The sequence below is a fragment of the Narcine bancroftii genome, chromosome 1 (genome assembly GCF_036971445.1).
Source record: "Narcine bancroftii isolate sNarBan1 chromosome 1, sNarBan1.hap1, whole genome shotgun sequence".
In the NCBI taxonomy this organism is placed as follows: Eukaryota; Metazoa; Chordata; class Chondrichthyes; order Torpediniformes; family Narcinidae; genus Narcine; species Narcine bancroftii.
In genome coordinates, this window is record NC_091469.1 from 81,345,204 (window position 1) to 81,371,375 (window position 26,172).

At 40.5% G+C, this 26,172-nt stretch overlaps 1 protein-coding gene across 4 annotated transcripts in view; it reads left to right on the plus strand.

Annotated features, from left to right (window-relative positions):
* Nucleotides 1-26,172, plus strand: part of ythdc2 (YTH domain containing 2) — an 83,107-nt gene that overhangs the window by 27,750 nt on the left and 29,185 nt on the right. For 3 of the 4 annotated variants that reach the window (XM_069930932.1, XM_069930950.1, XM_069930937.1), the window contains exons 15-24: nt 6,257-6,353; nt 10,980-11,067; nt 11,154-11,234; nt 11,320-11,402; nt 12,198-12,303; nt 13,157-13,276; nt 13,362-13,634; nt 15,918-16,044; nt 23,225-23,430; nt 23,703-23,910. In XM_069930932.1, coding sequence (XP_069787033.1) covers nt 6,257-6,353; nt 10,980-11,067; nt 11,154-11,234; nt 11,320-11,402; nt 12,198-12,303; nt 13,157-13,276; nt 13,362-13,634; nt 15,918-16,044; nt 23,225-23,430; nt 23,703-23,910 — 1,389 coding nt within the window. The remainder of the gene's footprint in view (nt 1-6,256; nt 6,354-10,979; nt 11,068-11,153; nt 11,235-11,319; nt 11,403-12,197; nt 12,304-13,156; nt 13,277-13,361; nt 13,635-15,917; nt 16,045-23,224; nt 23,431-23,702; nt 23,911-26,172) is intronic. The other variant, XM_069930942.1, reaches the window with a different exon arrangement.

The following is a 26,172-nucleotide window of genomic DNA, read 5'->3' on the forward strand; positions in this document are numbered from 1 at the left end:
TTTGAGCAATGTACATAGTTTGTCAATGTTGTATGTTGGCATAAAGAGTTTCCCTACCTTGAATGTAGTAGAATCAATTTGGATGAAGCTAATGAGGCAGAAAACATTGATGGGAACTTGCGATCCATTGGAAAATTCCCAGGCTAAGTTCAGTGGTAATATTGGGCATTGTGTAAACTGGGAAATTAGTTGTCATGTGACAAAGGTAATACAATAATAGCAAGTTCAGTGTAAGAGTGGAGACATATTGCCTGGTCCTAATGCGGGCAACTCAGTACAGGCTTTAAATAGCCTGTTGAAGAAGCCGATGGTGCTGGTAAGTAAAATCCTACAACCGTGGAGATCTGTGCACAAGATGGCAGCACCTGTGCTTAGCAGCAGCAACAGGGGTTTGCAGACTCAGAGGAGCAGTGGACCAGCACTGGGCACCAGAAATGAGAAGGGCACCCTTCATTGAGGAGAAGAAGCAGAGGAGATGTCTCTACAGGACGGTGACCATGGTAGACCAGCAAAGGGCTTAACAGCTGAGGAACACACATACACACACATACAGGCTGCAGATGACTCGGACCCACACTGGCTGCCGGCTGCTGACAATTGGCTCATGGGAACCAGAAATCAAAGCCCAATTCAAAGGGGTGCTGAGGGTAAGAAGGGCTCCTAAATGGCTTTGGGTGCTTAAGGCTTCTTGATCGTGTTGGAGGTTTGGATCTGGGGCTTGGGTTGCCAATGGGTTGAACAGGTGTTTGTGCGGCTGCAGAGTCTGCGGGAGCGCAGGAGATGATCCACAGATACTCAGTGACTGAAGGGACTTTTTTTTTGCTTCTCTTGCTCTCTTACTGTAAGGGGCACCAGATGACACTAATTGCTGCTCTTTGTCATATGGCAGGCAGAAATCAATTTCATGTTCTGTATTATTACATGCCCATGTCTACCATCATTCCTAAATCTTTGATCGCAAAGCTAAGCCATGTCTATTACATCTCAATAAAGGAACCTTGAATTTTGAATGGACTGAACAAGGCAAATTAATAATTGTGTTGAAGATTAATCCAAAGAGAGTTGAGAGATGATTTTCTGGGTCAGTGGATTGACAGGGTAGTCTATATTACATTGAAAGGAATATTACACAGCACTCCCCCTGGGTCCAATTGGTGTCAGCTCTTTACAGGCTTTAAACAGCCCTTTAAAGGAGCCAGCAGTACCGCATTTTCAATCCTGTGACTGCTGGGTATGGGTGCAAGATGGTGGTGCCATGATTGACAGTGGCCATGAAGGGTCACAGACTTTAGGGAAGCAAAGGACTGGAAGACGGCATCAGAAAAAATGGTGACCACCTCCCATTTGTAAAGTAGAAGCAGAGAAGATGACTCATGGGACGGTGACCACAGTGGGAGGGCTCGTGATGGGCTATGAGGCTGAAGAACACAGGCGGCAGGCTGTGGGACGCAAGGCAAGGAACCCATGCATGTGGCTTGCTGCTGGTGACTGCGTTTAAGGGATTCACACCAGGCTGTGGACTGTTGGAGAAGGGCTTGAGACTGAATGAAGGGGTACCAGGAATTGGAACCAGGGTGTGAGAGGGTATTGAGGTTGCTGGAGGCTTCCTGAGTGCGTCAGAGGTTTGCATCGGGTGCTTGGGTCGCTGATGGTTTGGACTAAAGGTTGTGTGACTCCCGAGGCTACGTTAGCATTGGAGGTGAATCTACAGACGCTCAATGACTCTGGGGGCACTGTCTTTTCCTTCTTTCTCTGACTGTAAGGGGCATTGGCTAATTTCTTCTGATAGCAGATTAAAATCATTTTTGTGCAATATCATATTTTCTGTTTTATTACATGACAATAAAATAATCTCAAAAATTTAGTACTATGCATTTAGAAAGAGTTAATTAATACTGTAACAATGTACCCCAACAATGAAGACGCTGTTTACATCCGGTACCGCACGGATGGCAGTCTCTTCAATCTGAGGCGCCTGCAAGCTCACACCAAGACACAAGAGAAACTTGTCCGTGAACTACTCTTTGCAGATGATGCCGCTTTAGTTGCCCATTCAGAGCCAGCTCTTCAGCGCTTGACGTCCTGCTTTGCGGAAACTGCCAAAATGTTTGGCCTGGAAGTCAGCCTGAAGAAAACTGAGGTCCTCCATCAGCCAGCTCCCCACCATGACTACCAGCCCCCCCACATCTCCATCGGGCACACAAAACTCAAAACGGTCAACCAGTTTACCTATCTCGGCTGCACCATTTCATCAGATGCAAGGATCGACAATGAGATAGACAACAGACTCGCCAAGGCAAATAGCGCCTTTGGAAGACTACACAAAAGAGTCTGGAAAAACAACCAACTGAAAAACCTCACAAAGATAAGCGTATACAGAGCCGTTGTCATACCCACACTCCTGTTCGGCTCCGAATCATGGGTCCTCTACCGGCACCACCTACGGCTCCTAGAACGCTTCCACCAGCGTTGTCTCCGCTCCATCCTCAACATCCATTGGAGCGCTCACACCCCTAACGTCGAGGTACTCGAGATGGCAGAGGTCGACAGCATCGAGTCCACGCTGCTGAAGATCCAGCTGTGCTGGATGGGTCACGTCTCCAGAATGGAGGACCATCGCCTTCCCAAGATCGTATTATATGGCGAGCTCTCCACTGGCCACCGTGACAGAGGTGCACCAAAGAAAAGGTACAAGGACTGCCTAAAGAAATCTCTTGGTGCCTGCCACATTGACCACCGCCAGTGGGCTGATAACGCCTCAAACCGTGCATCTTGGCGCCTCACAGTTTGGCGGGCAGCAGCCTCCTTTGAAGAAGACCGCAGAGCCTACCTCACTGACAAAAGGCAAAGGAGGAAAAACCCAACACCCAACCCCAACCAACCAATTTTCCCTTGCAACCGCTGCAATCGTGTCTGCCTGTCCCGCATCGGACTGGTCAGCCACAAACGAGCCTGCAGCTGACGTGGACTTTTTACCCCCTCCATAAATCTTCGTCCGCGAAGCCAAGCCAAAGAAGAAATATTTTGGCGTACAGGTCGAGTCTCGAAACCCTCAAAAATCAAGGGTCGACTTGTACGGCAGATGCAAAAATAAGACCAACTTAAAAAATAAAACACTCGACATAGATTCGGCATATAAAGTGATCCCAGAAGCACCTCCCCACTGCTTGTTCTGCTGAGCCCTGATACCTCCCTACTTCCGGGTGCCACCATAGCCCACCCAGACAATGAGGTTGTCGCTCCTGCTCAGGAACCTGAGGTTGCAGCTCCTGTCCGCAACAACAAGTAATCATGGTTCCTGCGCCGAGCACACTTGGGCAGTGAGGCAACTTCTTCGATGTGGATGGCACCGCACTTGATGTTGAGAATGGAGTCGCCGTCGCCAACTCCAGCTGCAGACAATTCTGAAGATTGGACCCAGCACCATTTGGCATCTTCCTAGCCAGAAGCAAAAGTTTTTTTTTACTTGCTTAATTATAGATTTGTTACTTGGTGATTAGGGTGTTGTAACTAACACTGTTTAGGTTGTTGCTGGGAGGTCTGAACACCAGTTTCCAGCATGTTCCTTGCAGAAAATTGGGGGGGTGGTAGACTTGTATGCCCGATTATATGATAAAACCATGCAAATGAGGCTGAAAATAGGGACCCAGTTTATCTGAAGGTCGTCTTATATGCTGAAATATATAGTAGTCTTGTAGTTAAATGTTTTTTAAAGAGGACTAATGATAATGTTGAATTTTATGTAAATAATACAAGTGATTTAATTCAATCTGAAACCATGGTTTTAAATTGGGAAAAAAAAACTATAAAAATGAAGTGTGAATTGGCTATGGTAGATTGGAAAACAATATTAAACGGATTGATGGTAAATGTAGAATAATTAACATTTGAAAAATTAACTCAAACTTTGCAAGAAACTCACATTTTCTTATGGTACATAAACCTAACAGGAAATATACTCTAGATCTGGCCTAATGAGAGTTAAAGATAAGATTCAATGTCAAAAAAGCATAGTAAATCTGATGATTGGGAAAATATCAATATTTTACATCGGATAGTTAACATTTTGTGGAAAAGGAAAGTAGAATGTGATGATAATTTAACAAGAAATCGACAAATAAAAATGTTTTTAAAAAAAAAAGTCATTTGTGCATTATAAACTGAAACATCAGGAATCCTGAAGGATCTTGACAGACAAAATGTGGAAATGATGTTTTCTCCGATGGGAGAATGTCGAATTAGTGGGATATTTACCCATTCTTATGCCATTGGTAATAATGTCTACGAGCCAATTTAGTTAAAATCAAGTAGATTTTAAATTGTTTTCATTCAATGAATAAATATTTTATTGGTGTTTTACTGATCACCCTGAACTGTGGAGATATTAAGGTATTGAGGGATCTGTAATCATGCAGGCTGATCATTTAGTAACCCAGATTGTTTTTAGAACCATCCTGAAGCTTTATAGTTACTTATGCTGGTAGCAGCTCTTATATTTAAACTTCTGACTTATTTAGCAATTTGAGTTTAAATTCTCCAGCTTCCATGTTTCGGCTTCAGGATGTTACGTGATTGCATTGCTCTTGAACTTTTTATGACGTCATTTCAGACGGCATTTGTAGGCCAGGCATTCTGTTGAGGGAATTGCATATCAGTTGTGAAAGGATAACAGAATTCATTGTGGTAGCCTCATTGTTTTTAATATTGATAATAGCTTATTATTTCCAGTTAATTCATTTTATTACAGAAATACATTCCCCAGGTGCAGTGGTGAGGTTCTAACTAGACTTTGGTTACACTATACATTATGGTGAACAGAACAAATTTGACGATATAATAACAGATACATTTGTTGTTAAGAAATTTATTACTAATATGTATATAAAATTACAAGAGACTGTAAAGAAAAAAGATTTGTATAAATCAAAAATCTGATGGGAGAAAGATTTAAATATACAAATTCAGGAGGAAATTTGGTCAAAATTATGTTATGAATGTGTTATGAATACAGTAAATGTTAGATATCAAATGGTTCAATATAATTTTCTTCATCAATTGTATTATACTCTACATAAGTTAAATGGACTTAATCCTAATTATTCAAGTAAGTGTTTTCAACGTGTGAAAGAAATAGGGACTTTTTTGCATTCAATGTGGTCTTGTGAAAAAGTGGAAAGGTTTTGGAATGAACTGAGTTTATTATTACGGCAAATTATGAAGATAACGGTACCAAGGGATCCAAGAATATTTTTGCTTGGAGATATTTATGAAAAGGATATAAAAATGAAATTGGACAGATATCAAGAAAATTTTAAGTACTGCAATAGCAACTGCAAAGAAATGTCCAGTGATATCATGGAAAGATGATAGAGAAATGTTATTAAGTAGATGGTACAATGAGATGCAAAATTGTCTACCTTTGGGGAAAAATAAAATAGTTTAAGGAATCGAGATGAAAATTTTTATAGTATTTGGAAACCATATATGGATTTTATGGATAATTTTCTGTCCACCTCTTCTATCTTATCCACTCCTCTTAATTAGTAATTTTTAATAACAATTAATGATTGTCTATCCTAATATTATTGTATATTAAATGGTAGGTGTTTCTTTATTTTCTTTTCTTACTTTTGGGTGGGGGGGGGAGTGGGGAGAAAAATTAAAATGTTTTTTTTTGTATCATTGACTATGGATATTTGATGTTTTATTCATTTTTTTTCCTGTAATGATGCAAACAATTAGATATATATTTTTTTTAATGAACAGAGCTCTGAATTACTCATTCAGCAGCTTAATAAATAATAGTTTTATACCCACTAGGAATCCACTTTCACAATATTGTGGGTTTTTTATCCAATCACACAATAAGAAGATGGAGAAATCTGGCTTTTTTTTTAAATTAAAATCAGTTTACCTTGCAAATACATTACAAATAATGAGTTAAACTATGGTGTTTTGTAGGGATTCTGCCAAATGGAACTTGTATTTTTTTGAATGGCTTTTATATTGTGGCTGAAAGAATTGGTACTCTGAGATGTGTACATTGTTTTAAAGGCTAAAGGTGTAATTGTGAGTGATTGGTGATAATTGGAATTGGGGGAAAACCGTGTCAGAAATGGCAATGAAGACTATGTATTGAAGTTTCAAGAATGTGACATATCATCACTCAATCAGGTTTAGTAGTACAGAAATATTTTATCCAGTGCTTTATGAAATACCATAATAAAAGTTGTTATTTTAAATATTATATTTTCAGGTGCAATTTTGATCTTTTTACCAGGATATGATGAAATTGTAGGGCTAAGAGATCGCATTCTCTATGATGATAAAAGGTTTGCAGATAATTCTCACAGGTAAGTTTTCAAGATATTTATTCCAAGTTCATTTGTCATCTGATTGTTTCAGAACAACCCAATGAAACCTCATTCTCTGGTCCTCAGTGCAGAACAGTGCAAAATACACGAACAGACATATCACACAGACAAATGATACATGTACATAGTACATATCTAATATATATTTGTGCATGTATGTCTGTTTGTCTGTCTGTCTGTTTGTTCTCCATGCAAATCAATATGGAGCACTCTAGTAATGTCCACATTGAATTTAACTTTTATGGTCATATGAAGTTTAAAAATGTTTTTTGACCAGCTTGCACTGACTTGCATTACTGTTTATTATAATTGTGGTAAAATTTGATGTTGAATGTCATGACCACAGTGAATTTAACATTTAAGGTCATATGAAGTTCAAAAGAAAAAAAATTAACTTGCATCAGGGTCACCTCAATTAGTTACAATGCTGTGCATCGATATTTCTTTGGCTTGGCTTCGCGGACGAAGATTTATGGAGGGGGTAAAAGTCCACGTCAGCGGCAGGCTCGTTTGTGGCTGACAAGTCCGATGCGGGACAGGCAGACACGGTTGCAGCGGCTGCAGGGGAAAATTGGTTGGTTGGGGTTGGGTGTTGGGGTTTTTCCTCCTTTGCCTTTTGTCAGTGAGGTGGGCTCTGCGGTCTTCTTCAAAGGAGGTTGCTGCCCGCCAAACTGTGAGGTGCCAAGATGCACGGTTTGAGGCGATATCAGCCCACTGGCGGTGGTCAATGTGGCAGGCACCAAGAGATTTCTTTAGGCAGTCCTTGTACCTTTTCTTTGGTGCACCTCTGTCACGGTGGCCAGTGGAGAGCTCGCCATATAACACGATCTTGGGAAGGCGATGGTCCTCCATTCTGGAGACGTGACCCATCCAGCGCAGCTGGATCTTCAGCAGCATGGACTCGATGCTGTCGACCTCTGCCATCTCGAGTACTTCGACGTTAGGGATGAAAGCGCTCCAATGGATGTTGAGGATGGAGCGGAGACAACGCTTTCTAGGAGCTGTAGGTGATGCCGGTAGAGGACCCATGATTCGGAGCCGAACAGGAGTGTGGGTATACTCTGTATACTCTTATCTTTGTGAAGTTTTTCAGTTGGTTGTTTTTCCAGACTCTTTTGTGTAGTCTTCCAAAGGCGCTATTTGCCTTGGCGAGTCTGTTGTCTATCTCATTGTCGATCCTGATGAAATGGTGAAATGAAATGGTGCAGCCGAGATAGGTAAACTGGTTGACCGTTTTGAGTTTTGTGTGCCCGATGGAGATGTGGGGGGGCTGGTAGTCATGGTGGGGAGCTGGCTGATGGAGGACCTCAGTTTTCTTCAGGCTGACTTCCAGGCCAAACATTTTGGCAGTTTCCGCAAAGCAGGACGTCAAGCGCTAAAGAGCTGGCTCTGAATGGGCAACATTCAGAATAAAAGGAAGTGGCCAAAGCCAACACCAGGCCTGGCTCAGTGCTCAGACCTCCAGACAAGCAAGGAGCAGGCAGAAGGAAACTGAGGAACAATGCCAAGCCCGCCTCAGAGCTGATGCCACCAGCCATTCCATGAGCAGACATCAAGAGTCTGCTGAGGAAGAGCAAGCAAGACTCCAAGCAATGCGAGCAAAAGCCACCAGCTAACCTGCTAAATGCTGCATTCAATTAATCAGTTGACATTGAGTATTCTTCAGTTAATGCAGTTGTAATTGGCTTCATGTTAGAGGTATGCCAACATTGTGTAGCAAAGTAATGGAAAGGTGAAAAGCCATCAATATGTTGTTCCAATGGAAAATTTAGCATACCTCGACTGGCTGAGCCTCCACAGCCATTGAAAATTCTACTGCCAGCCACCACAACAGAGTCCATGCATTTCCTAAAGATGAGCAGAACCTACAGCTCAGCACTTCAGATGACATTTTTTTGGAGCCAACAACAACTGAGTGTTTTACTTCCTGTGCAACGCTGGGTGTCCTGCTGGGATTAAAATAAATATTCTAACTAAATAGCAGTCATGGAGAGTTGTTTTAGCAGTCATTCAGCATTCTCACTGCCCTTGGGAAGAAGGTGAGCCTCAGCCTTGTGGTTCTGGCTCAGATACTTCTTTATCGAGAAGATGCTGCGTGGGGGTTGGTAAGGGTCCTCCCTGATTTTTCAAGCTCTCTTTAAACGATGATCGCTGTAAATCCAATCAATGAGGAGAAGGTAGATTCCAGTTATCCTCTCTGCTGTCTTGTGGTACTGTAGATTGACCTCCAATCCATTTCTCTGCAGCAACCATACAACACTGAGATGCAACTGGCCAGGACGCTCTCGATAAGAGCACCTGTAGAAGGTTGACATAATGGTGAATGGTTGCTTGCTTTACTCTTCTCAGGAAGTGCAATCGCTATTGCTCCTTCCTGACAAGTAAGGAGATGTTAAGTGTCCAGGATGGATCGTTTTTTGAGTGGACTCTGAGGAACTTCCTGCTCTTCGCTTTCTTCACTATTTATTAATAATTCCTTATGATTCCATGTGATTTCTAAAAAGAAACTTTTCTCTGTAACCCCAAATTGTTTACATTTACATACTGTATAGAAATTGAACTTGTCATAGAATAGATAGTATTCAGTCGATAGTAGGACAATACATGTAAAAAACGTATTTTATCTTAACAAAAGCTTTTACCTGATAATATGACACTGAGTCTGCTCCACTGGAGGAGGCAGCATGATTCTTGACCACTCAATATCTATTTTTAAAATATTTTTAATAAATTTAACATAATAATCCATATACAAGTTGTTAATACAGTGAAACAATATGATAACGTACACAGCATATAATTAATACGACAAATTTCATTTTGTTAAATGTAATTGTCAAAATGATTATTCATAAATATCAATTAAATAGTCGTAACAAACACCATTATTCCTTAATATATCTTAAAAAAAAATATAATCGGATAATCAGAATTATACCCCATAAATCCTTATCAAAAAGAAAAACTAAAAAAACCTAATATTGATTTAACTCCTCCATCTAATCAAGGTAACAAGAAATATATAAAGATGGATCAAATTGTAACCTCCAGAAGAGAGACAGATCAGCACTAGAACACCCATATCATCAAAAACTGCCATTTATGATAGTATCCTATAAATGGGCCACAAACCTTTTCAAACTGAAACTTTATCTTTAATATTATACCTAATTTTCTCTAAACTTAAATATGTCATTACATCCTGTAGCCATTGTGCATGAGTCATTGAGAGTTCATCTTTCCGTTTCATTAAAACTCCTCATCTGGCTATCAATGTTCTAAAAGCTAAAACTTTCTCTTGAGGTGCAGATAAAAGATTATCCGGTTCACACGATAAGCCAAACAGGACAATTCAAGGGCATGGATCTAATTTAATCTTAAATATATGGGCTAAATTTAGGAAATTTTTTGATTATAATAACCTTTCTCTGGCTAGTTGTATTATAAGATAATCATCTATTCCCGTCTTCAGTATTAGATGAAGGCTTTAAGGAATAGTACAGATCTGGTAGTAAAAATTTTAAAGATTTACTTATTCAGAATAACTGCTTCTTTTGAACAATTGTCAGTTAAATTTAAGCTCTCTCTATAGACTTTTTTAGAGTTAAGGGAAGGTAAAATAATTACTCCATTTAAAAAAAAAGTTTTGTTCAGACTAAATTGAACACTTTCTCGAATCGCACTTGTATTCTTGATATACTTTTTGATCTACAATTTGTTCACAGTGGATTGATATGATGTATTTATATTGATTTATTGGATTTAAGACTAGCTCCAGTGGCTAAGAATAAAAACGATTGGGAGTGTGATCTTAATATAACTTTTTCAGATGAGGATTGGTGTCCACTCTTACTTTGATCAATGAATCTTCATTTTGTGCAAGGCACTGATTATTACAATTTAAGGAGGTACACATGTCTAAAATCAAATTATCCCGTTTATATGCGGATGCTGATCCATTTTGTGAAAAGTAACATTTTTGAAGCCTTGCTTCTTCATGTGTTTTGGGAATGTCCTAAATGAGGAGGATATTAGCAGCATACTTTTCATTCTTTATCACTCAATATCTCTTAAGGGACTTTTTTTTTCCTTTTTTTTTAAGAAGATGGCACTGGAGTGTGGTGATTCTTTGCTCAGCCTTTGAATGGCATGCAAAAGAGAGCTTTGCACTTTATCTCGGTACCTCTGAAAGTCATGTTTTTGTTGATGATTCATCAGCAGAAACAGCTTTTTCTGGTCTCTGGAAAAGAGCTAAAAGTAATTGCCATGTTTCTGCTGCCACCTTCTGGTATATTGGGCTTTCTTCTTTCTTCCATTTGACTCAGATCCACCTTTCTGTGAGAATTAACTAACAGCCCAATCCTTAACGCATTACTCAGTAATGTCAGAGTGCATCATTACTGCTATAAGTGACAAATGTAACACACTGAACCTTAAGGGGTGGCCCCATGCTGGAAGGCCATTTCTGGTACGGAGTATTGTTTTGCTTTAGGCTTTAATTAATGGTAAAATATGTATTGTTTGATCATGTTCTTTTGGTGCAATCTGGAAATTTTCTCATGAATGTAAATGATATACAAGTATAAAGTAAACTTGCCCTCTTAGATTACAGGTTTTCATGCTTCATTCAAACATGCAGACATCTGACCAAAAGAAAGTTTTAAAGAACCTACCTAGTGGCATTCGTAAAATTGTAAGTCCAAACTTATTTAAAACAAAATCGCTAATTTAATATTTCCAATTTTTTCAACTGTGGACAATTGACCTATCCTATTTCAGATTCTTTCGACAAATATCGCAGAGACAAGTATTACTGTTAATGATGTGGTATATGTCATCGATTCTGGGAAAGTAAAAGAGGTAAGTTTTAGACAACACGTCAGCATTTTTATACAATATAAGAACTTCAAATATCTTCATTGTTTCAATTTCACTTTTGTTCCAGAAATCATATGATGCACTCAACTCTGTCACAATGTTAAAAATGGTATGGATTTCCAAGGCCAGTGCTGTCCAGAGAAAGGGAAGGTAAAATAATTACTCCATTTAAAAAAAAAAAAAAAATTCTGATAAGGTTTTCAAAAAAAGATTCAAGCTAATGAGAGACACACTGATATCTAAACAGCAATATGACTAGTTGTCTCGGTTTGTCTTTGTCCTCAAAAAATAGTCCAATTTTAAGCCACCCAATTATTGCCCTTTCAAATTTTCTCTCATCCATAAACAATGTTTGGAAGAAGTGCCATCAACAAAGCCAATTTGCCAGACTATTAATTCTGGATTTTTGACCCTCAAGAACCACTCGTCACCAATGTTACTGGTGCCTTGATCCATTTATGGATGTAGGAACTGATATGGGAACAGCAAGACATTGATGTTAAGGTTGCATTGAAATACATATTGGAAGGTGCCCCAGCAAACTAAAGTTTGAACATCAGGAAGAAACTGATCAGTGGCAGAAGTTTTAGCTGGCATTGGGAGGTGGTGGTTTTCATCAACTAAGTTTGATGGAATCGTTCAACATGGGAGCAGGCCTTTTGGCCCATGCTGACCAAAATGTCCCATCCACAAACCCACACTGCCCAAATATTCCCATGTGACAATTAACCTTCTAACCTATACATCTTTGGAATATGGGAGAAAACTGGAGCACCCTGAGGAAATTGATATTTGGGGATAAAAAATCAATTATTTACAGATAGTGGTAAATTCAAACCAGCATTGTGCTAACTGCCACCCTAATTTAACTTAATAATGTTAAGTTGTTCAAAACATTTCATTGATATTTATTTAACCATACAACATTACTGTGCATTTTTGTAGAGCAGGTCGCTGCCAACCAGGAATTTGTTTTCATCTGTTTAGTCGACTACGATTTCAAAATCTGCTGGAGTTCCAGATTCCTGAGTTACTTCGGATGCCATTGCAGGTGCTAATTCTGATGTATAATGTTCAATTAACCCATGGTGAATTTTTCAATAAGTAATTTACCTCATTTATGTACAGAAGTATCCTTATGCTAGAATAATGCAGATGGGAGTAGATGGGCATTACATAATGCATTTCTTTTCTTTTTAATATATTTTTATTGTTTTACAAAATAGGTGTACATCATAAATGACAATTACATAATGAATCAATTGTATACCAGCAAATACATACTAAAGGGAGAGGAAAAATTGAGAAAGTAATAAAATATGCAGATCTACATTAATAGTTACTTGTAATAACTCCAACTAGTAATAAACATAATGAATGAAAGCATGTCTGATTCATTATTAGTCTGTTATATTAAAATAATAAATATTAAAAAAACAACCTGAACGACTAAACTAATCTAATTGCCTCCCTCTAATCAAGGTTACCTTTTGTTTGAGAAGAAAAAGAAATCAATAATGATGTGGAATCACTGGTGATCCCCAGAGAACAGTCAAAGAATTACTGCAATGTTTTATAGTTATTCTAATTATAAAAAAAATTCTAAGAATATACCCATATCTTCATAAATTAAAACTTTTTATCTTTAATATTATATCTGATTTTATATAAACTTAAATAGGACATTACATCATATAACCACTGCATGTGAGTAGGGGATGCACCTCCTTTCTATTTCAATAAAGCAGCTCATCCAGCTAATAATGCATTTCATATGTGATGAGATTATGTATACAATGAAGTATCAATCTGCCTCAGAAAAGCTTACTCTATGTAAAAGGACATCATAAAATGGACAATTTTAGATTATAATTATGTAATTCAATTAATTTGTTTCTCCACAGGAACTTTGCTTACACACCAAACTGCTAGCTCCAATCAACTGTCCCATTGCTGACTTCCTTGCAAAAGCACCAGAATCCCCACCTTCACTTATTGTTAGAAATGCTGTTCAGATGCTTACGGTATGAAACAATTATCAGAATTAAGATTAAGAAAAAGTAACACACAATATCAGTAACATATTTGTTGAACTGCTTTTTATTCTAGAATATAGATGCTATGGACAGCTGGGAAGATCTAACAGAACTCGGTTACCACTTAGCCGATCTTCCTGTGGAACCTCATCTGGGAAAGATGGTTCTTTGTGCTGTAGTTTTAAAGTGTCTTGATCCTATCCTCACTATTGCCTGTACTTTAGCCTATCGAGATCCATTTGTCCTGCCAGTGCAACCTTCACTGAAGCGTGCTTCAATGTTGTGTAGAAAGCGATTTGCTGCAGGAACATTCAGTGATCACATGGCTCTTTTAAGAGCTTTTCAGGTGAGATTTTCCATTTTATTCTATGGTACCTCTAAAAATTGCAACCTGCTGTTCAAAACTTCATAATAATGCCTATTTTCTGAATAGCAATGATAATTATTTATATGATGTCCTTTTGAAATTGCTATCGTGAACAGTTAAGCTCTGATGATTAGCCATTCCAATTTCTTGAAATCCTGATAGTTTGGTACCTAGATAACCGGGGCCTGTCTCATGCTCTCTGTTAAGCCACTGGGGCCTTGTCTGCTGCACTCCTTGTAAAGCCATTGAGGCCCCATCTGCTGTACTCCTTCCAAAGCTGTGGGGAACCACATCAGCCGCACTTCCTTTAAAGTTACTATATTTGAGACAAGTACTAGTGAATCTTGATAAACTTAGGGGAAGGGATTTAAAGCTATAAAGGTATTTAGAGATTGGGGTTTTGCTCATTGCAACATTGGCTAGCAGCTTGATTTCAAGTTTATCAACATCCGATTGTACAAGTAAAACCTGACTAAACAGCGTTTTCTGGTCCTCAGTGCAAAAAAACATTCAAACACATGACTAGACATGGCATACATACAGACAAAGGATACATTTGCAGAACATATATACATATACAAACATAAATAAAAATTGTTTAATAAATAGTAGAATCACTGAGGGTTAGTTAGAGCAATTCATTCAGTTGTTCAGCAGTCTCACTACCCATGGAAAGAAGCTGTTTCTCAGTCTGGTGATTCTGGCTCTGATACTCCTGTATCTCTTTTCCAGCAGACTTGTTTCCCAATCCTGGTAAATCTCCTCTGCACCCTCTCCATAGCATCCACATCCTTCCTATAATGAAGTGACCAGAACTGAACACAATAATCTAAGTGTGATCTTACCAAAGATTTGTAGAGTTGTAACATGACCTCTCTACCCCTGAATTCAACCCTCCTATAAATGAATCCCAGCATCCCAAAGGCCTTCTTATCTATCTTATCAACCTTTGCGGTGAGATTGAAGGATGTATGGATTTGGACTCCAAGGTCCCTCTTTAGTGGAGGATGGTCGTTCCTGGTCTTCCTGAAGTCCACAATCATCTCCTTCATCTTGTCAACATTGTGACTCGGGTTATTCTTATTCCATAACTCGAAATTTTCCACTTCTTCTTGATAATGTGACTCGTCATTGTTGCTGATGAGGCCGACTGCTGTTGTGTCATCTGCAAACTTGATGACACTGTTGGATCTGGTGAGGCAGTCATGGGTCAGTGGTGTGAACAGGAGTGGGCTAGGCACACAGCCTGAGGTGCTCCAGTGCTGAGCATGAGGGTGCGTAATGTTCTGCTGCTGACCCGGACAAAATGTTGTCTTTCCTTTAGGAAGTCCAGAATCCAGTTACAGAGAGTGGTGTTGAGTCCTAACTCAGGGGAATGGTCATATTAAATGATGAGCTCAAGTCAATGAACAGCAGCCTAGTGTATGAGAGGTCATTCTCCAGATGGGACAGGATAGAGTGGAGGGACAGGGTTATAGTATTTTCAGTGGAACGGATTCATCTATAGGTGAATTGAAATGGGTCCAGAGTCTCTGGGAGGTGTGCTTTGATGCAACCCATCACTAGATGCTTGAATCATTTCATAATGGTGGCGGTTAGTGCCACAGGACTGTAGTTATTGAGGCCTGTTACTGTCACTCTCTTTGGTACTAGGATCATGCTGGCTGTCTTGAAACCTGCAGGGACAGTGGATTGCTTCAGTGATGTGTTAAAGACCTCTGTCAGTTGGTCTGCGCACTAGTTGCTAGGCCATTTCATATAAAAGTTGGTTAAACCGTATCAGTGTGGAAATGCAATATAATTCAGACTGAAGAACCCCAATTATTTACTTGGATTTTGAAATTAGCTAATAACTCTGCGTACAGTTTTTGTTTTTGGTTGCTATTTTTAAAAAAAAATTCAAAATTAATTTTGGGCACTGAATTACAGATCAGTGATATCCACCACACCCTTGTATGCACAATTGCTTCAGTTTCTGTAAAGAACATTGTTAAGCTTCCTGTTATACCAAATATGATAACAATAACATAGTTCATTTTTTTCTGCTTTTGGCTATTTCAGTTGGAAGTTAATGGCAATTGAATTATTTAAGCTTCAAATATTTCACTCCTACAGTGATATTCAGAAAATCCATTAAAAAAAAAAGGTTGCTGAATTGGGAAATAAAAAATGTAAATTAGATTCAGTGTTATAAAAGTTTTGTTATTTTATTTGTGTGCCTGGAAATCCGTTTTGAATTCAAATATAACTTTGTTCTGCTAGGCTTGGCAAAAGGCTCGCAGTGATGGATGGGAGAGAGCTTTCTGTGAAAAGAATTTCCTTTCTCAGGCCACAATGGAAATCATTATTGGCATGAGGACACAATTGTTGGGACAGCTCAGAGCTTCAGGTAAACCCATCTCAGATGGGAGATTAAAGCAAGTTTTATTTTATTAACCAATGGTCTACAACCAGGTGAACAAAGAGCATTTAGGAATACTTTTGTAGCTGTTTGTTGAGTAACGTTGTAGTTTTTAGCTTTTTGGAAGATATTAGTTCTACTCTCTGTTCTAATGGTTCTTCTTTTGCTGCATTTTTATTCCTAAGATCATAAAAAGCAATGTTCCAAAAAAAATAAAAGCAGGTAAATCCAGTGCCCTTCATAATGCTTGGGACAAAAATACATATTTTTTCCTTTTTTCCACAGTTAAAAATTTGTAATCCAGTAATTCACATGCAATTAAAGTGCATATTCCAGATTTTATTCAAGGTTATTTGTATACATTTGGGTTTGATCATGTAGAAATTACAATACTTTTTGTACCTACCTGTAATTCCCTTATTTCAGGGCAACATAATGTTTGGGATATTGGGCTTCACAGGCATTTGTGATTACTCAGGTATGTTGAATTGCTTAATTGGTTCAGGTGTAAGAGAGCAGGGCTTGCTTCAAAACCTTTAATCATCTTTGGAGTCTGTAGTTGCCATTTTTCAACACAAAGACCAGAGCTGTCCCAATGAAAGTCAAAGCCATTATGAGGCTGAAAAACAAGAACAAAACAGTAAGGGACATTGCCCAAATATTAGGATTACAAAAACCAACTGTTTGGAACATCATTAAGTAAAAAGAGCATATGGTGAGCTCAGTCATCTCAAAGGGACTGGTATTCCAAGGAAGACCTTCCACTGCTGATGAGAAAAGAATTCTCATCATAAATGAAAACAAATCACCAAACTTATGTCCAACAGATCAGAAACACTCTTCAGGAGGCAGGTGTGGATATGTCAATAACTATTCACAAACAGAAATACAGATGCTGCACTGCAAGATGCAAACCACTAGTTAGCCACAGAAAGGATGGCCAGATTACAGTATTTAAAAGAGCCTGCAGAATTCTGGAAAAAGGTCTTATGGATAGAAGAGACCAAGATTAACCTCTATCTGAGTGATAGTTGCCCAAGATCCAAAGCATACCACTTTGCCATCTACACTGCATCTTGCAGTGTAGCCTCTAGTTCTTTTCATGAAGCCTCCTGCAGTCGGTCATCATTGCCATACCGTAGCTACTTCCTGAAAAGTGTCTTTGATCTGTTGGTCATATGTTTGGGGATTTTTCTTCATTATGATGAGAATTCTTCTGTCATCTGCAGTGGAGGGTCTTCCTCGCAATATTAGTCCTTTTGCAATTACTGAGCTCACCAGTATGCTTTCTAATGATGTTCCAAACAATTGGTTTTGGTAATCCTAAACTTTGGGTGATTTCTCTTACTGTTTTAATCTTGTTTTTAAACCTCATAATGGCTTCTTTGACTTTCATTGGCACAACTCCAGTCTTTGTGTTGAAAAATGGCAACTAAAGATTCAAAAGGTGATCAAAAGCTTAGAAGCGAGTCTAGTTCTCTTACACCTGCACCAATGAAGCAATTTTACATACATGAGTACTTAAAAGTACTTGTGAAACTAAATGATCCAAACATGGTGCCCTGAAATGAGGGGACTATATATATTTTTTTTTAAAAGTGCTATAATTTCTACATGGTCAAACCAAAATATATACAAGATGACCTTGAATAAACTCTGGGATGTGCACTTTAATTATATGTGAATTGTTTGATTACAAATTTATAACTGTGGAGCAGAGGAGCAAATAAAGGAAAAAAGTGTCTTTGTCCCAAACATTATGGAGAGCACTATAAATGTTGTACCATGAGAGCTACGTGAAGTGTGGAATAAGAGCGACACATGCGCATGCACTCACACATACACACTCTTGAGGTCGAAGACTGCCAGCTCGATGGCGGGAAGGGAGAGTGCATTGACCATAGTGTTGCTCTGCCAGCTCTGTTTATATTCACTCCAAGCCTATGATGACAGGAGTGATGTCATCGCAGCGCCTGCCTCCAACTGGCCGATGTTCCCGCCAGTGCCTCCTGATTCCCATCCTGTGGGAGGTCACGCAGGTCGACGCCCGTTGTCCCTGCGGGGCTGTCGTGTTCACTGGCCATTTTGTGAGCCGGGATGTGACTCGGTTCACAGGCCACTACACAACCCCCCACCCCTGCCCCCAGAGCTGGCGATCGGAGTGTCTGTTGCTTCTTTGGACGGCCTACCTCCGCATTGCGGGGCTGAGTCTTGTCTGGCTGGCTAATGTCTACATGGGCCAGTTTCATTCAACGAGGATGAAGATTTCCTCTTTGCTGGCAATGTCCATTACAAATGTCGACCCATTACGCCTGACAACTCTGTGTGGCCATGCCCAGTGCACTCCCTTTCGCACAAAAACATTTGCAGCTGTGCAAGTCTTTGGGGACAATAGATTTGGCTGGCTGTGAGGCAGGGGCTGTGGAGGGGCTAGGGTACCCAGTCTTTTCCTCAGCTGTTTCAATGTCACCGTGGGGGTTTCCAGATCCTTTGCAGCACCCAAGAACTCCCCTGGGATTAACAAAAGTGCACCATAGACCATTTCTGCTGCAGAACCGTTCAAGTCCTTTCTCGGCGTAGTGCGTATCCCCAGAAGGATGTAAGGCAGTTCATCCGCCCAGTTGGGTCCCTTGGGCCAGGCCATCAGGGCTGCTTTTAAGTGTCTGTGGAACCGCTCCACCAACCTGTTGGCCTGCGGGAGATATGCCGTGATATGGTGGAGTTGGGTTCCCAACAGTTTGGGTAGCACTGCCCAGAGACTCGAGGTAAACTGTGCTCCAAGGACAGAGGTGGGATGTTTCAGGACTCTGAACCTGGACTCCCTGGCGCAGGTCTCTGCAGTCATGTTGGCCATCAGGACTGCCTCCGGCCACCTCATGGAGCGGTCAACCATAGTGAGAAGTTATCTTGCCCCAGGGGAGACCGGTAGTGGCTGAACCAATGCTGTGCTGGCTCAAAAGTCTGGGGAGATGCTTGCACCTTGAGCACCTGGCATTGCGTGCAGTTCTTGCCCATTGACTGAGTGCTTGCGGAGCCCGTGCCAGATGAAACTGCTAGCCACCATCTTTACAGTAGTTCTGATGGCCAGATGCGCTAGGTTGTGCACAGCGTTGAAAACCTATTGTCTCCTTGCTGCCGGCACAATGGGGCTGGGACGATGATGACATTCTCCAGCTGCAGCCCAGAGAACGCCGTCCTGTTTGCCAGGATCTCAGGGTTGTTGTGTTGTGCCCTGACTCGGGCTGAATAATCTATGCCCTGGGATATGTCGTGGATGGACTCAATGGCTGGAAGGGAGAGTGCATTGACCATAGTGTTGCTCTTGCCAGCAATGTGCTGGATGTTTGTGGTGAATTCGGACATGTAGGAAAGGTACCTCTGCTGCCTGGCCAACCATGGGTCAGACACTTTGTGGAAGGCACAAGTCTGTGGTCTGTGAAGACCTTGAATTGCCTGCCTTCCAGAAAGTATTGGAAGTGCTTGACTGCCAGGTACAGCACCAATAGTTCCCAGTTAAAAGCGCTGTATTTAAGTTCAGGTGGCCGGAGATGCCTGATTTAAAAAAAAAAAGCCGAAGGACTGCTATTTCCCGTGATCAGTTGATCGAGGACCCCCTCTAACTGCTGTGCTGGAGGTGTCCACCGTGAGGGCAGTCGGCGCATCTGGCGTAGGGTGAACTGGAAGGGTGGCATTGGCTAGAGCGTCCTTCTTCTTCTGGACTGCCTCCGAGGCCTACCCGTCCCAGGCAACATCTTTATTTTTCCCCGCCATAGCACAAAAAGGGGGTGCATTATCCAAGCTGTTGCCAGTATGAATCGATGGTCGAAGGTAATCATATTTCTGCAGCCCTTTCACAGAGTGAGGGTTTTGAGAACTACCAAATGGCCTCCACCTTCTCTGGCAGTGGTTTCACCCCGTACCTGTCAATACGATGCCCCAAGAAGTCAATTGTGTCCTGCCCGAACTGACACTTGGTGGGGTTGATGGTCTGCCCGAACCCCTGCAGGTGGGTGAATAGTTGTCTTGAGGTGGTCCGTGTGCTCTTAATGGTTGCAGCTGCCAATAAGGATTTCAGGTAGATGAACGCGAATGGGAGGTCCCGGCCCACCACGTCCATCAGCCGCTGAAAAGTCTGAGCAGCATTCCTAAGCCCGAAAAGCATCCTTGTGAATTTGAACAGGCCAAAGGGGGTGATTATGGCTGTTTTGGGTATGTCCTTGGGGTACACTGGGATTTGATGATTAAATCAACCTTTGAAAACACCCATGCCCTTTGTAAGTTGGTGGTAAAGTCTTGGATATGGGGCACAGGGTATCTGTCCAGTATGGAGGCCTCAGTGAGGCTTCGGTAATTACCACACGGCCTCCACCCTCCTGCTACCTTGAGGACCATGAGCAGGGGGGAGGCCCAGGGGCTGTCTGACAATTGCACTATCCCCAACTCTTCCATTTTCTTCCTCTTTGGTGAAGGGGGCGGCGAACCCTGGCGGGCCCTTGTTGAGGATGTGGTGCCTTACCCTGTGCTTTGGTTCCACGGAGGAGAATTGTGGTGCCATTATTGCGGGGAATTCCCCCAGGATGTGTGTATAGGTGTTGTTAGACAGCGTGACGGAGTCAAGGTGGAGGGGCCAGTAGTTTGGCTTCCTTCCAGGGGGCATATTTTGAAAAGTTTTGGCATGCACTAAATGCCGTCCTTTCAAGTCTACCAACAGGCAGTGGGCACGCAGGAAATCACTCAGGAGCGGTTGCGCCACTGCCGCAACAGTAAAAGCCCACTTAAGTTGATGGCCAGCAAATCGTAGGGGAATGGTGCAGGTGCCATAAGTTTGTATAGAGGTGCTGTTCGCTGCCCTCAGTGCTGGGCCCAGCTTGGCATTCCAGGTGTCATAGGCCGTGGGGGGGGAAGGACACTTATTTCAGCACCGGTGTCTACAAGGAACCGGGTGTCCGACAGCAAGTCCAAGACGTGAAGGAGGCTGTCACATTGGCTAACTGCCGCAGCCATTAACGATGCTGGCTATGGAGTTTCCCGGAAACGTGCAGGGTGGACAGCATCGATGGGCCTCCACACCCCATCATTGACGGTAATAACAATATGGCTGTGTGGGGGTCCACGCCTCTCCTTCTGCTGTGGCCTTGTTGCCAGCTGGGGTCGAGGCTTGGCGATCTGTTCCACTAAGGCACCATTTTTTTTTGCTCAACAGAGCATGTCTTCCTGGGCTGCGACTTTCTTCGGGTCGCTGAAGTCCTTGTCGGCGAGCAAGAGTTGGATATCCTTGGGCAGCTGCTCCAGGAAAATCTGCTCAAAGAGTAGGCAAATCTTGTGCCCCTCGGCGAGTGTAAGCATCTTGCTCATGAGGGCAGATGGGGCCCTGTCCCCCAAACTGTCCAAGTACAACAGACAGATGGGACACTCGCGCCATGATAGCCTGAAAGTGCAGGTTAGTAGCTCTTTGAGGCCATCATATTTGCCTTGCTCTGGAGGCTGCGTAGGAAATTGGTGACTGACGCTGCCATGTCCTGGTCAAGCGAGTTCACTATGTAGTAGTAGCAGGTGTTGGTGGCGGCAATCTGTCAAAGGTGGATGGAACTGGGCTTCAGCCTGTTTGAACCACATGTGACTGCGACACCCACAACATTGGTGGCTTGAGCGAGACTACATGGAAAGCTGCTTGGACTATCATCTGTCAGGGTCACCAATGTAGCGTGCATGCTACGCAAAGTGTGGAGTAAGAATGACACGGATATACACAGTCGAGTCGAGGTCGAAGACTGATTTATTGCTCTTCTGGCACTGTTTATATTCACTCACTGCCTCTGACGACAGGAGTGACGTCATTGCAATACCGGCCTCTGACTGGCTGACATTCCCGCACTTGCCTGCTTTATCCCGCCATGTGGGAAGTCATGTGGGACAATGGCCATTGGTCCCTGTGGGATTCTCGCGATCGCCATGTTTGCTGGCCATTTTGTGAGCCGGGTCGAGACTTAGTTCGTGGGCCATTACATTGTCTTAAATACAAAATTAATTTTTATATTGGTAGACATTACTTTGATAATACTTTTCTCTGTATGCATCAACTTCAAAGTAGACTGATTTTCTTTAAACCTGAAAACCAAAGTAATGTTTTTTTTCCTCAACAAATAAATACCAATAATAGTGCAGTGCCAATAGGAATTATTTCCAGTTACTTTGTACGTGCAGACTAAATTAATTCTAGGGAGCTGAAAGAACACAGATCTTTCAAAGAGAGAATTTCTCAGTAACCACATCCCTTCCCTCTCTCTCCACAGTCTCCCTAATTCATCTAAAATATGTTTAGCATAAATATCATTCAAACAATGCCACATCATTTAAAGTATTAATTTGACCATCATGCATTTAACTTATTCATTGCATGCCAGCCAACATAAAAATTGACACAGAAGTTTGAATTTTTTAAAATTTTGATTATCATATAAAATAATTTCTAATCACATGAATATTCAAGTTTGATATATTCTTTTCCTGTGATATACATGTGTAAAGTAAATTTTAATACTCCTTTAAATATTTGACTTTTAATCTTCTGTCCATCACAGTTGACAACACTTGTGGTTTTGCTCACTGGGCATTTGTTCAAAAATAAACTAACATAATTCATATGCATTCAGAATAAAGGACATAAGGAGAGTGAGGCATGGAATGAAAATGTGAAACCTGCATAGGTTACAGGATAAAACATGACCTTAATTCTTAATATTGTTTTCACATTATTTTGACTTTCGCATATACCACAGATTCAATGTGTATTTTCTAAATTTGTGCATTTAACTGCCGTTTTCACATTTATGGCTGACAATCAAGATATTGCATGGCCCAACATTAATTATTATTCATTTCTTACAAAAGGAGGTTTCTCAGTGGCACTAAAAATATGATTTTATCAGACCTTACTGCCTGATATGAGAAAGAAATATAGTTTCTGTCAGGAGATTGATTATTGTGAAGCATGAGAAATGTTTTCAAGTTTTAAATAACTAACTAAAATTTAACATTTATTAAATTTGCCATTTTAGGCCTGGTCAACTTTTGGTGTAATCTTTCATTTGCATATCATTGCACTCTAATTTAATTTGATTATTATCTATTATTATTTTCTTTTAGCTACTTTGATATTATTCCCCAGGTTTTGTAAGGGCAAGAGGAGGAGGTGACATTCGAGATGTGAACACAAATTCTGAGAATTGGGCTGTGGTGAAAGCTGCACTAGTTGCAGGAATGTACCCATATCTCATCCATGTTGACCGAGAGAATTTAATGTTGACTGGATCTAAAGAGAAAAAAGTCCGATTTCACCCTACCTCAGTTCTTAGTCAACCACAATATAAAAAGGTATAGCATATACTATTTACAAGATTTCTATATGAAAAGGATCCTGTGAATTTTAAAATGTAGTTCCATAAATATCAGATGAAAACTTGGGAGAGCTATGTACTGGGGGCAGGGATGGCGGGGGGTGGTGGGTATGGCGAAGAGTCGTGGAAGTGTTGATTTCAAGTTTCGGCATTGCTGTCCAGAAGTACAGAAGCCTGCACAGAGTCTTTGCTCCTCTTTTTGTGATGTATCAAATCTGAATTCAAATTGAATTCTTAATTTTGTATCAGATACCACCAGCAAATGGACAGGCTGTGGCAATTCAAGCCCTGCCCACTGACTGGCTTATTTATGATGAAATGATGAGAGCACACAGAATTGCTAATATACGGTGCTGTTCTGCTGTAACACCAATCTCTGTGGCCTTATTTGGAGGTCCAGCTAGACTATCAAGCAGTGCATTACAAGAGCCTTCTTCTCCTCGAGGTAACACATACAGTGAGTTAAAATACTTTGTAATACATTTAAATGTGCCATTTAAATTTCTGGAATTTTTTTTAGTCTCCAAGAATGATTTAGAGAACTAATAAAATTTGTTAGAAACCAGCTTTATGAGCCCTGTGGAATTATATTTTATAGATTTAAAAATTACAATTAAATGATTTATTTCCTTCTTTAAATTTCTCTGCTTTAAAATTGAGAATTATTGAAGTCAAGAAAGCAACATTAGTTGCAAATGAGTTGAATTTGGTTTGCATTTAGGCAGATCAATGGCAGATAAAAATGAATATGGATAAATGCAAATTACTGCATTCAAGGTGGATAAAGAAGCAATAAAATACTCAATAATGTTGAAGTATCTAGGGAACATCTAGTGGAGTAAATTAATATGAACTGAACGTTTCTCCTCATCTATAAATGCCTCGATTTTTTTTTTTCTCCCCGTCCTAGTTGAATTGTGTTATGATATGACTGATAGCATAGCTAAAAGTAGAAATGTAGTTGAGGAATCAAAAGAACAAAGCTTCTTTGTAATTAAAAAGATAAGCTAAAGAAGAACATATATTTCGGTATTGTAATTCTTTATCAAATTCAAGCTATGATTTAACTTTAGGCAGATATTTACTGAGGATTTTTGCTTTACAAAGTAGTAACAAATGTACACTATGAAATTTGCCATTTCTGTAGTTTTTTGTGAGTTTTAGTCATGGAAGAACTCGTGCTCTTTATAATTCAACAAAAAAAAACACTAAATATATAACCGTAGATGGCTAGACAGAAGATAAAATGTTATTCTGGTTTACATTTGGCCTCACAATGGCACTGGAGGAGAATGCAGAGAGACAGGTTGGAATGGGAGTGGGATTGAAAATTAAAGTGACATGCAACAAGAAGCTTGAGTGCAATTTTCCATAACTGAAGCATGCACTGCAGTTATCTTGTAGGAGCAAATGACAATGTGAAGAGTGGATTACTCCTTCTTTTATAAAGTAAATTCTAAAACCTAACAATAGGACCATAATTTTCAATAATAATAATAAAGGCAGATGGGCTTAGGGCGTGGATTGGCACGTGGAATTATGACATGATTGCTATTAGTGAAACTTGGTTGCAGGAGGACCAGGACTGGCAACTCAAGGTTCCAGGGTTCTGTTGTTTGATATAGGCAAAGGGATGAAAGGGGGAGGAGTAGCATTACTTGTCAGGGAAAATATCATAGCTGTGCTTAGACAGGACAGCCCACAGAGTTCATCTACAGAGGCCATGTGGTTGGACCTGAGGAACGGGAAAAGAGTGACCACACTGATAGGGTTGTATTATAGACCGCCCAATAGAGAGAATTTGAGGAGCAAATCTGCACAGTGATAGCAGACTGATGTTGGAAACATAAAGTTGGGATAGTAGGTAATTTTAACTTTCCACATATTGATTGGGTCTCCCGTACTGTAAAAAGGCTGGATGGCTTTGGAGTTTGTCAAATGTGTTCAGAACATTTTTCTAAATCAATATATAGAGGTACCAACGAGAGAGGATGGAATACTTGATCTCCTGTTAGAGAATCAGACAGATTAGGTGACAGAAGTATGTATAGACAAACATTTTCAGTCTAGTGACAATAATGTCATGAGTTTCAAGTTAATTATGGATAAGGATAGGTCTGGTCCTCAAATTGAGATTCTAAATTGGAGAAAGGCCAATTTTTGGAAATGAGAAGGGATCTCGGAAGAGTAGATTGGATAAGTTGTTTTCTGGCAGTAAGTAGAAGGCCTTCAAAGGCAAAATTTTGAGAGTGCAGAGTTTGCATGGTCCTGTCAGGATTAAAGGTAAAGTTAACAGGCTTTGGGATCCTTGGTTTTCAACAGATATTGGCGATCTAGTTAAGAAGAAGAGAGGTGTTTGATCGTTCAGGTACTTTGCCATCCAGCATGAATGATCATGTAGAGAGAGATGTATAGGAGGTATAGGCAAAAAATTCATAAGAAGGAAATCAGGAGGGCAAAAGGAAGACATGAAGTTGCTTTGGCAGATAATGTGAGGTAAACCCAAAGGTGTTCTACAAGTATATTAAGAGTAAAAGGATAGTAAGAGTCCCCTAGAAAATCAGAGTGGTCGCCTGTGTGTGGAGTCTCATGAGATGGGGAAAAATCTTAAACCGTTTTTTTTTGCATCAGTATTTACTCATGAAACTTGAATAGTGTATAAGGAAGGAAGGAAGGGGAACAAGCAGTAGTGGCATGGAATATATAGAGTTAACAGAGG